This window comes from Scyliorhinus canicula, chromosome 1 (assembly GCF_902713615.1).
Source record: "Scyliorhinus canicula chromosome 1, sScyCan1.1, whole genome shotgun sequence".
NCBI lineage: Eukaryota > Metazoa > Chordata > Chondrichthyes > Carcharhiniformes > Scyliorhinidae > Scyliorhinus > Scyliorhinus canicula.
In genome coordinates this window covers 76600348-76613055 of record NC_052146.1, presented here as the reverse complement: position 1 = coordinate 76613055, position 12708 = coordinate 76600348, and the positions used below count along the sequence as shown (strand labels likewise).

General features: G+C 50.3%; 1 protein-coding gene across 2 annotated transcripts in view; it reads right to left on the bottom strand.

Moving 5' to 3' along the window:
• Nucleotides 1–9967, bottom strand: part of patz1 (POZ/BTB and AT hook containing zinc finger 1) — a 94944-nt gene extending 84977 nt beyond the window's left edge. The window contains exon 1 of one of the 2 annotated variants that reach the window (XM_038793460.1): nucleotides 8424–9967. In XM_038793460.1, the coding sequence (XP_038649388.1) occupies nucleotides 8424–9637 (1214 nt within the window). In that variant the 5' untranslated portion in view covers nucleotides 9638–9967. The remainder of the gene's footprint in view (nucleotides 1–8423) is intronic. The other variant, XM_038793455.1, reaches the window with a different exon arrangement.
• Between the last annotated feature and the right edge of the window lie 2741 nt (nucleotides 9968–12708).

Below are 12708 nucleotides of genomic sequence, written 5' to 3'. Positions count from 1 at the left end.
ATTTTTCTTCCGTACAGCGAAATGCCTCAGCCCACTCAATTCCCACTCTTATCCCACCTTTCACATACCAGGGCTCACATGACCATGATCAGGAATTCATTGTGAGCAGGGAAAGATCTACCACAAACCCTATCCAAGCACTTTGTCATGTGAAGTACTTTGCTGCCCAGCTATGTCCTGTCTGCAAAAATAAAAGGACATATTCAATCTGCCCAATTAACACCCTATCAGCCCACACTCAATCCAAGTGATGGAAGGGGCCATCGACAGTCCTATCACGCGCCATTTACATACCAAAAATCTGCTCCCCAACGCTCAGTTTCGGTTCTGCCAGGGCAAGTCGGCTCCAGATCTCATTCCAACCTTGGTCCAAACATGGACAAAAGAGCCAAATTCCAGACATGGGGTGAAGGCATGAAGGCAGCATTTGAGAGAGTGTGGCATCAGTCCTAGTAAAACTGAAATCAATGGCAATCGTGGGAAAGCTCTCACTGGTTAGAGTCATACCTGCCACAAACTAAGATGGTTGCAACTGTTGACAGCCAAGCATCTCAATCCCAGGACAACACTACAGGAGTACTTCAGAGTAATGTTCCAGACCCAACCATCTTTGCTTCATCAATGATTTTCTCTCCGACATACAGTCAGAAACAGGAATATTCACTGATTAATGCAGTGTTCAGTACTGTTCTCGACTATGAAGTAGCCATGTCTGCATGAAGAGTTGGACTACATTAAGACTTGGGCTGACGGGACCTCTGGTGACGGCCATGGAGGAGTAGGTCGCACATTTTGATAGCTCCCGCCTGTGACAGACTTTTGGACCTTTTTCCCCCGTTTCTTTCCGGATTTTATTGGATAAATCAGTGAAGTGTGAGACAGTGAGCAGAAATGCCCCTCCAGTGTATGGAGAATTGGACCAGAAGTGGCCGTGTGAGAAGACAAAGTTGTACAAGAAAGACGCAAGCAGAACTGGCAACGCGGGAAAGCATGGTGGAGAAGCAGGTGCGGGGAGACGGCACAGTGGTCGACGGACCAGCTGGTGAAGTTTTTCGAAGATTGCTTCGCCAAGCTTAAGGAGGACACGCTGGACCCGATCAAGGCTTCGATTGGTCAGGTGGTGCAGAATCAAGAAACCCACGGACGTGCGATCCAGGAGGTGGAGAAAAAGGTGTCCGAGCATGAAGAATACCTAACCGTGCTGGAGACCAAGGTGGAGATGTTGAATAACTGCCAGAAAAGAATGCAGGAGAAGCTGGAGGACCTGGAGAACAGGTCCAGGAGGCAGAACCTGAGAATCGTCGGCCTCCCTGAAGGCAGTGAGGGATTGCATGCTTTGGCCTATGTGACGAACATGCTGGAGAAGTTGATGGGGGCTGAGCCATACCCTCAGCCCCTGGAAGTGGATAGGGCGCACAGAGCCCTCGCGAAGAAGCTTTGAGCGAACGAGCCGCCAAAGGCGATGGTGGCACATTTGCACCGATTCCTGAACAAGGAACACGTTCTGCGGTGGGCCAAGAAAGAACAAAGCAGCAAGTGAGAGAATTGTGAGCTGCGCATTTAACAAGACCTGGGCGCAGATTTGGCCAAGAGGCAAGCTGGGTTTAATCGGGCAAAGCGGCCCTCATTAAGAAAGGGGTGAAGTTCAGGATGTTGTACCCAGCCCGTCTGTGGGTCACATATGAGGAACGTGATTTTTACGTCGAAACACCAGACAATATATTGACTTTCATCAAGGAAAAAAGACTAAATGTGAACTAAAGACACTGAATCCTTGGAAATTATTGGAGTAGCGATTTGTTGACAACCACTTTTATGCTGGTTTGAATAAGTAGTGTTATGTGCAATAAGGGGCTGTTTCGATGCCTAAAGTTAACTTTGACTTACTGGGAGCTGGTTGGAGGGGGATGGTTTCTGTTGTTGTTTTTTCTGTGCGGGAAGCCCCCCAACCAGACTGATTACATGGAACGTTAGAGGGTTGAATGGGCCGGTCAAGAGAGTTCACGTGTTTGCGCATTTGAGGGGGCTGAAGGCGGATGTGGCAATGTTACAAGAGACACACCTAAAGGCTACAGCCCAGGCTAGATTGAGAAAGGGGTGTGTTGGCCAAGTATTCCACTCAGGGCTGGACTCAAAGACCAGGGGGGTAGCGATCTTGATCAATAAACGAGTGGCATTCGAGGCAGGGAGAATCGTGTCAGACACGGGGGGGTAGGTACATAATGGTCAGTGGGAAGCTGGAGGGGGTGCAGGTGGTACTCGTGAACGTATATGCTCTGAATTGGGACAATGTGGAATTTATGAGACGGTATTAGGTAAGATCCCAGACTTAGAGTCACATAACTTGATCATGGGGGGAGAACTTGATCATGGGGGGAGATTTTAATACAGTCATTGATCTGGATTTGGACCGGTCAAAATTCAGGGTGCCAGATAGGGGGAGTAGATCCATGGAGGTTTGCACGGCCAAGGGCGAAGGAGCTTTCTTTTTTTCACATGTCCACAAGGTATACTCTTGGATCGACTTTTTTGTTCTGAGCAGGTCTCTAATACAGGGGGTGGTGGATACTGAGTACTCGACAATCGCAGTGTCGGATCATGCCTCACATTGGGTGAATCTACGGGTTAGTTTTGAGAGAGGACAACTCCCGCTGTGGAGACTGGATGTGGGGTTGCTAACGGACAAAGCAATCTGTGGGCAGGTGAACAAGTCCATCCAAAACTACCAAAACAAATGATACGGTGGAGGTCTCTGCAGCAACGGTTTTGGAGGGCTTGAAGGCAGCGATCAGAGGGGAATTAACCTTGATACAGGCCCACAGAGAAAAGACAGAACAGGCTGAGAGGGATAGATTAGTTGAGGAGATACTCCGGGTAGACAAGAGATACTCAGAGGCCCTGGACGCGGGGCTACTGAGGGAACGGCGGAGGTTACAGGCGGAGTTTGGGCTGCTGACTACAGGGAAAGCGGTGGAACAGCTGAGGAAGGCAAGGGGGGCGATTTATGAGTATGGTGAAAATGTAAGCAGAATGATAGCGCACCCGCTCAGAAAAAGGGAGGCAGCCAGGAAGATAGAGAGAGTAAAGAGTAGAGGTGGGATTACAGTCCTGGACCCAGTGGGGGTGAATGAGGTGTTTAAGGGCTTTGACAGCAAAACATATGAGTCGGAACCCCCGGCTGGGGTGGAGGGGATGAAGTGAAATGAAAATGAAAATGAAAATAAAAATTGCTTCTTGTCACAAGTAGGCTTCAAATTAAGTGACTGTGAAAAGCCCCTAGTCGCCACATTCCGGCACCTGTTCGGAGAGGCTGGAATGACTGTGCTAAACCAGCCCCTAAGCCAACCCCTAAACCAGGGATGAGGCAGTTTTTGGGTCAGCTGAGGTTCCCGAGGTTGGATGCAGATCTGGTGGAAGGGCTGGGAACCCCAATCGAAATTGAGGAAATAATTGAGGGGCTGGAGGGTATGCAGTCGGGCAAGGCCCTGGGGCCTGATGGCTACCCAGTGGAATTCTGTAAGATATTGAGCCCACTGCTGGCAAGGACATTTCATGAAGCAAGAGAGAAGAGGTCCTCCCCCCCAACAATGTTGCAGGCCTCGATTTCATTGATCCTGAAACAGGAGAAGGATCCGGAGCAATGCGGGTCATACAGGCCAATTTCTCCTGAATGTGGACGCCAAACTGCTGGCTAAGATATTGGCCTCAAGGATAGAGGATTGTGTCCGGGGGTGATAGGGGAAGACCAGACAGAATTTGTAAAGGGCAGGCAACTCATGGCCAATGTCCGAAGGCTTTTAAATGTTATTATGATGCCCTCAGAAGGAGAGGAGATGGAAGTGGTGGTCGCGATGGATGTGGAGAAGGCTTTTGATCGGGTGGAGTGGGATTACCTGTGGGAGGTGCTGGGAAGGTTTGGGTTTGGTGAGGGCTTCATTGACTGGGTGCAGTTGCTCTATCAGGCACCAGCAGCGAGTGTGCGTACAAACCGGTTAAGGTCGGGTTATTTTAAGCTATACCGAGGGACGAGACAAGGGTGTCCCCTCTCCCCGTTACTGTTTACTCTGGCCATAGAGCCACTGGCCATGGCGTTAAGAGCCTCTAGGAACTAGAAAGGGCTGGTTCAGAGGGGGTGGAGCACCGTGTCTCGCTTTACGCAGATGACCTGCTCTTGTATATTTCAGACCCGTTGGAGGGGATGGGGGAAGTTATGAGGATCCTCGGGGAATTTGGTAATTTTTCGGGGTATAAATTTAACATGGGGAAAAGTGAGATGTTCGCGATCCAGGAAAGAGGGCAGGAGAAGAGACTGGGAGAGCTACGGTTTAGAATGGTAGGAAGGAGCTTTCGGTATCTGGGAATCCAGGTGGCCCGGGAATGGGAGGCACTGCACAAGTTAAACCTATCCCGGCTCGTAGAACAAATGGAAGAGGACTTTAAGAGATAGGACATGCTCCCGCTATCACTGGCGGGGAGGGTACAGACCCTGAAAATGACGGTCCTCCCCAGATTTCTGTTTGGCTTTCAGTGCCTCCCCATCTTCATCCCCAAGGCCTTTTTCAAGCGGGTGAATAAGGTTATTTTGGGCTTTGTGTGGGCAGGTAAAACCCCACAAGTGAAGAAAAAGTGTTGCTGGAGCGTAGTCCGGGGGGGGGGGGCACTGCCGAACTTTTGCAATTACTGCTGGGCGGTAAATATAGCCATGATTAGGAAGTGGGTAGTGGGGGAGGGGTCGGTGCAGGAGCGGACGGAGGCGGCGTCATATAAAGACACAAGTTTGGGAGCACTGATAATGGCACCTCTTCCATTCTTGCCAGCCCGATACTCCACAAGTCCAGTGGTGGTGGCAGCTCTGAGAATCTGGGGGCAGTGGAGGAGATACAAGAAAGTGGAGGGAGCATCGGTTTGTACCCCGATTTATAATAATCATCAGTTTGTACCGGGTAGGCTGGATGGTGGGTTCCGGAGATGGCAAAGACGGGAATTAGGAGGATGGAGGATCTATTTATAGACGGGAGCTTCCCCAGCATGAAAGCCTTGGAGGATAAATTTAAATTGCGAGCAGGGAATGGGTTTAAGTATCTGCAGGTGCGAGACTTCTTGAGAAAGCAGGTTCCGGCCTTCCCACTGCTGCCGCCACGGGGGATACAGGTAAGAGTGGTCTCCAGTACCTGGGTGGGAAAGGGCAATGTATCAGATATTTACCAGGAACTTTTGGAATTGGAGGAAATGCCAGTAGAGGAGCTTAAGGGCAGGTGGGAAGACAAGCTAGGAGGAGAGATAGAGCCGGGTCTGTGGGGGATGCCCTAAGGAGGGTTAATACATCCTCATCATGTGCCAGGCTTAGCCAGGTAGTCCACCGGGCACACATGACGGTGGCCCGGATGAGCAAGTTTTTTGATGTAGAGGACAGGTGTGCGAGGTGCGTGGGAAGTCCAGCAAATCATGCCCACATGTTTTGGGCACGCCCGAAGCTTAGAAGGTTTGGCACAGTTTCGCTAAGGCAATGTCCACGATACTCAAAACACGAGTGGTGCCGCGCCCGGAGGTGGCGATCTTTGGAGTATAGGAAGAGCCGGGAGTTCAGGGCGTGAAAGAGGCCGACGTCTTGGCCTTTGCCTCCCTGGTAGCCCTGAGACGGATCTTATTAATGTGGAGGAACTCAAAGGCCCGCCCCCCCCGGAGTGTAGAGACCTTGGTTAGTGACATGGCTGGGTTACTCAGTCTCCAGAAAATAAAATTCACCTTAAAGAGGGTCAATGGTTGGGTTCACGCGGAGGTGGCACCATCTACAAGATGCAACTGCAGAGACACACCAAGACTTCTTCAATAGCACCTTCCAAACCCGTAACCTCTCCCACCTGGAAGAATAAAGGCAGCAGATGGATGGGACTGCATCACCTCCAAGTTCCCCTCCAAACCACACAGCATCCTGATTTGGAATTAGATACAGATCCTTCACTGTTGCTGGGTCAAATCCTAGAACTATCTTCCTTACAGCACAGTGGGTCTTCTTACACAACATGGTCTCACTACCACCTTCTCAAGGGCAATTAGGGATGGGCAATAAATGCCATTCCAGCACCGATGCTTACTCTTAACTCATCCCATAATTGTTCAAATGACTAGAAACACGCCTGTAAGAGCACTCTGACATGCTAGATGCTCTCAACAAGCAACACAATCATGAGATCCAACGGGCCATACTTTCCACCCATTGTCTACAAAAGTAGCTCAAAATCCATACCTGTACTGCTGTTTTCCCACAGTCTGAATATTTTAACTCCATAGGACACTATTAATCGAAGCCTAGTGGTGACACTAGTTCAATCTGAAATATGGGTAAAAGCTATACATCAAGCATAAAGAGTAAAATTAATATAGTGGTACAACACGAGTACCAAGAACATAAGATAGGGGCAGGAGTTGGTCATTTTGACCCTCAAGCCTGCTCTGCCATGCAATAAGACCATGGCTAATTGGGCTGTGGTCTTAATTCCGTTTCCCTGCCTTCCCCCTATAACCCTCTACTCCCTTAAAGATAAAAAAAATCTGTATTTTCAATCACACAGTATCCTCTGCTCTCTGGGGTAAAGAATTCCAAATGTCAACCACCCTCAAAGATCTATTTCCTCATCTCTTCAACGGGAGACACCTTATTTTTAAACTGTGCCCCCAGTTTAGATTCCGACACAAGGGGGAAACATCCTCCCATCACCTACCTTATCAAACACCCTCAGAATCTTGTATGCTTCAATGAGATCACCTCTCATTCTTCTAAACTCCAATGGGTTCAATCTGCGCAATCTTTCCTTGTATGACAATCCCTTAATCACAGAAATCGGCCTAGTGAACCTTCTCTGAACTGCTTCCAATGTACCATGCCAATGACAGAATGGCTTCATGTATGGTTCCCTAGCCCCTTTAGAGCCAGCTGCAAGTCTCAGCCATCTTACTGTGGGGATAAGAGGCCTATTGGGGAGCAAGGTGGGATGAAGAGACAAAACAATTAAATGGTCAATATCTTGCACACATGCCCAGCAACCAGTTTTATGGTGCCTTTAGTTGAGCCCGGGAGTTTACTGCTCACCCATCTGACCCTCCTTCGTACCCTTGGGGAGCAAAGGAAAACAACATAATAAACTCAGAACAAACAAAGAGTGCAGGCCTGGATCACTGTAACAGAAAGCATTAACATGCAGGCTAGCTAAATTTATGTTTCTAAAATCTCAGCTGAGCAATCTTGAAGGCAGAGAGAGGATCGGAGAGAGAAAATGCAGAAGTTGAGTTAAACAGTGCTGCTTACACATGCCTTGTCTGTTGATGGCTAATGGAGAATCACAGATTGTGCCTACCAGTGCTCTGTGGATAACACTTGGGGGCGGGCTAGAGGGGGGGGTGTTGGGGGAGGTGAATGTTAGTGTTAGCAAAGGACTTACAAAATGGTGGTAACAGAGGTAGAAAACAGGGCTCTTTTTGTTAAAGTATGTGCTAAAATAAATAAAGAGCACGGATTTTCAGAAATAAAGTCTGCTTTATTTTACTGCAATCCCCAATTCAAGTTCAGAGATTCAAACGTTGTGTCATCTGAAAACAATAGGAGCTCTTACTCCACGCTGCTTCTTTGTCTAACGAGTCCTGTTAAAGTCCTCCAACATGATCACAAATTTAATGGCACAAAATATTGAATATTTCCCCCTTTTTCAATCCCAAATTAAATCCAGAATTGAAAGCACAATTACCTACATGCATGGAAGAGAAGTACAAAGTTTGAGAACTGAAACAGCACAGTACACCTGTTATTTTTAATGGGAAGTCTTCCCCTATACGGGAAGACTTCCTGACAGCAACAGTACTGTTTAGGAACACTGTCCTCAGCAAGAATGTCCAATGCATTGAGTGCCAGTCACATAGGGTGCCAATGCTCTTTAAATGGCATCCTCAATCTTGTTCAAACTAGACTTTCCAATTCAAATACCGACAACCTGTTGCGAGTTTACATAACTTCCTCTTTTTTCCAATTTTTCTGTAATTCCTTTCTCCAGGTTTGCCCAGTACATTGATACCAACATATTACAATGGGGGGTGCAGGAGGGAGAGACAAAATTAAGATCTGTTGCAAAATGCTTCTTAATTAACCTCCTGAAACTGTTCCCACCATCAGATCTGTCCCAGTGTTATACATTACATCCAAGATGCATGCGCCTGAAGGCCAGGAACTATAACTGTACTGCTGAATGCTTGACACATTTAAAGTGGAATTCATTTGAAAATTTCAAACTCTTAGAATTGCAATTTCACCGAAATTTCTGTTTCTCAAGTCAGGCTTGTACCCATCACTTGCACGGTGCGTGCTAACCAGGTAGAGATCCTCCTTATTCGGCACATTAAGTGTTAAGGAGAAATTAACCCTTTTCACTCACCTTGAAAAGCCCTTTCCACAACTGATGCAAATGTACGGTTTCCCCACCGCTCCGTCATGAGATCGAATGTGGTAAGTCATCCGGTCTTTCCGCTTAAATCGTTGGTGGCAGATGGGACACTCAAACGGCTTTTCCCCTGAGTGCGACAGTTTGTGGCGGTTCAAGTGGTAAACGTCCCTGAAAGCTTTGCCGCAGAGCTCACAAGCCACATTTTTCCGCATTCTCCCTCTTTTACGAGGAAGGTCGAGGCCGCTCGAAGATGCCAACAGACTGTCCCCAAGGCCTGGAATTTGATTTTCCCCCGATCCCAGCTCCATGCTCAGTCCAGTGTGCTGGGCCTCATGGAGTAGCAGACGATTGGCGTTCTTGAACACTTTCCCACAAAAGCTGCAGGGGTAGAAACCCTCGTCCCTCATGGCCAATGGGGCCGTCAGCAGCGGCAGGTCCAGCAAAGATGATTTCCGGGGTCGCCCGCGCCCCCTCTTGACGATCTTGGTGTGGTCGATACCCATTGAGTTCACCGGGGCCTGGAACTGACCGGCCACGAGGGTCGGAGCAGTGGGTGAGGTCACCAAGCCGTCCATGGCAGGCAGGGAGCCTTGCAGGGGTGGCAGGGTGGGCACTGGGGCACCAGGACTGCCCACCTTGACTTCACCAGCAACAGGCAAGTGCCCGTTCTCACCCACAAAGTTGCCATTGGCGCAGTTGGCAGCAGTAGCTGCAGCCACGTCCAGGGTAAAGCCGAAGTCCACATTGGCAGGGCGGAAGAGCATCATGTCCCCCCTGGCCGGGGGCACCATGATCTGGACATTGGACTGCTTGATGACCTCCTGGCAGATCTCGATGACGGACCTCATGAGCAGGAACTTGGCGGCCGTCATGAGCTCGGGGAAGCTCTCCAGCCTGACCACGATGCGGGACGTGTAGGCGAAGTCCAGGATGTCCCTGAAGACCTTGGCGCTGATGGTGTGCATCTCCAACTCGCGGCCTGCCGTCTCATCCATGGCCGAGCCGAACACCGACTCGAAGTAATCGCTGCAGGCGGCCAGCACGGCCTTGTGAGCCGGGAAGCTCTCGTCGCCCACCCGCAGCACCACATCGCAGAAGCGGCCGCCGTTCTTCCTCTGGCCGTTGAGTTTCTTCAGCATGTCGGCGCTGTGCTGGCTCACCTGGTAGGTGTAGCTGTTCCAGGCCTGCTCGGCAGCTCTTTCCATGGCAGCCGCCCGCCTGCCCCACTCAGAGATTATCAGGGAAAAAAATCACCCCCTCAGCGACCACAGAAATAAATCATAAAGAATGGGCACTCGGACGGTTCAAAAAGCAGCAACAGCAGCTCTCTCTCTGCAATTCGGCCGACCCCGGGGCTGAGGCCGCACGGACAGCCCGGCTCCGAGGACAGATTGAAGGGGGAGTTTAGGCCGAGGCAGGCCAGGCCGGAGCCGCGGGGGGAGCTCTCACAGCCGCTTTTGTTTCACCTCCGAGCCCGGGCCCCCGCCATCCGGAGCCGCCTCCAAACAACATGGCAGCGCCGGAGCTTCCGCTCGGAGCGACCCTCCCCCCGGACCCCCCCCCCCCCCCCCCCCCAGCCCCAGCCCCAGCCAACCCCACCCCCACCATCCCCACCCCAGCCCCCCGCCCGTCATTCCCACCCCCACCAAACATCCCCACCCCCACCAAACATCCCCACCCCACTCCACCCTCCAAACATCCCCACATCCAGTCACTCCCACTCCCCCATACATTCCCACCCCAATATACCTCCCAAACACTCCTACCCCCAGTCATCCCCACTCCACCCCCCAAACACCCCCATCTCCAGTGATCCCCATGCCCAGTCACCCATTCCACCCCCCCCCCCCCAATCATCCCCATCCCCACCCCCACCCCACAGTCATCCCCATCTGCCAGGGTCCCAGGTTCGATTTGCGGCTTGGGTCACTGTCTGTGTAGAGTCTGCACGTTCTTCCTGTGTCTGCCTGGGTTTCCTCCGGGTGCTCCGGTTTCCTCCCACAAGTCCCAAAAGGCGTGCAGGTTAGGTGAACTGGACATTCTGAATTATTCCTCTGTGTACCCAAACAGGTGCCGGACTGTGGCGACTAGGGGCTTTTCACAGTAACTTCATTGCAGTGTTAATGTAAGCCTACATCTGACAATAGAGATTATTATTATCCCCACTCCCCAGTCATCCTCCACCCCCAAATATTCCCACCCACACTCCACCCCCCCAGTTATCCCATCCCCCAGTCATCCCCACCTTACCCCCCATGCATCCCCACCTCATCCCCACCCCATCCCCACCCAATTCCCCCAGTCACCCCCACCAGATCCCCCCAGTCATCCCTACACCATCGCCCTAGCCATCCCCACCCCATCCCCCAGTCATCCTCACCTCACTCCCCAGTCACCCCCACGCCATCCATCCCCACCCCATCCGCCCAGACATCCCCATCCCCCCAGTCATCCCTACCCCATCCACCCAGACATCCCCATCCCCCAGTTATCCCCCAGTCACCCCACTCCATCCCCAATCAACCCCAGTCGTCATCCCCATCCCCAATCATCCCCTCACCACCTCATGCACCTAAATCATCACCACCCCATTTCCATTCCTCCTCCCCAATAACCCCACCCTCATTATCCCCCAAACCCCACCTCCTCCTGGATCTGCCGAATTATCCATCTCCCCAATCCTCGTCATCCCTTAACTCTCCCCACCATCCACCCTACTACCCCCACACTCTCCCATCCCCAAGCTATCATCTCTCTCCCCACCCCTATTATAACCCCATCATCACCCAACCCCTCTATCCATCATCCCCACCATTCCCTACCCTCACCCCAACCCTCATCATCATCCTCCACTCCTCCCTCACTGCTATCGTCCTCCACACCACTAGGGGCTGGTTTAGCTCACTGGGCTAAATCGCTGGCTTTTAAAGCAGACCGAGCAGGCCAGCAGCACGGTTCGATTCCCGTACCAGCCTCCCCAGACAGGTGCCGGAATGTGGCGACTAGGGGCTTTTCACAGTAACTTCATTGAAGCCTACTCGTGACAATAAGCGATTTTCATTTTCATTTTCACTCCCAACAGTACACCCTTTCCCCTCTCTCCCAGCCCCCTCCTACCCACCTTCCCCTCTTTCTTTCCCGCCCCTTATTTCCCCTTTCCTCCCTTTTACCCTCTTTCCCCTCTTCATCCTTCAGCTTTCTTCCTCCTCCCCCTTTCCTGCTCTACCCCTCACCCTGCTCATCTCCCCTCCGAGGGAGATTCAGCTGGAGTCGATGTTCATCAAAATAACATATTTTTTCAAAAGATATCTCTTTGCATTAGTTCTTCGTTCAATTAAAAGTTTGTAAGATCCTAAATGTTATTTTGTCAAAGCTAGTGCATTAGTCCTTCATTCAATTAAAAAGTTTGCAAGATCATACGGTCTTGTGTTTATTTTTACGTATGTTGGTTTGTTTTTAATTATGCAATATATTGCATGAACAATGCGTATATCTTGAACAGTAAATATAAAATTGGAAAGCAGTTACCTCCCAGATCCCGCCTCTCCTGGTCAGCTCTGGGTTACAGGGAAAATCCCTGATGTTTCCTTCATTACATTACGTGTTCCTGCCATTTCCACATTTTAAAACCAGACAAGGTTTTGTGCGGGTTGGGAGCGTGGGATGTGTAGATTGCATAAAAACAACGTGCAATTGATAAAATCAGCAGCTACGAAGGCGTGCTGACCAAAGCGTGCATCGTCCGCTATAGCAAAAAAAAACGTGTTTCTCACCCTAAAGATAAAGTTACTTGCTGCCCGTGGTTTAACTGGGTGGTTGGCTGGTGGAGACAATATTTTCAGACTGCAATGATGGAAATGTTTTTTTAAAAATATATTTACATAGAATATGTAGTTTCGGGAAAATCAAGCTTCATTTTCGACAAGATCGCCCCCACACACACACGTGCATTCCTGCTCATTCCGACACAATAAAAAGCCCCAGTTGTTTTGACGCAACGCTGAATGTTCCCCAATAACCTAACTGCGCGTTTCTACAGTGCAACTTTATACTAGGCACCCATGAGCTTGCCAATACATTGCAGTTTTGTTGAAAAAATAATTTATGGGTAGACGTGAAAATAAATTGTTTTTTGGAATACTGCGGTTGCATTGTGCAGTTAAGTATGGAGCTCACTGGCATCAGAAGTGTTCCTTTATGTTAGCGAGTGCTGCCTTTTGACCCTCACATACTGGTACCTACATCCACATACGTTCCAGCCAGAGACAAACGCGCG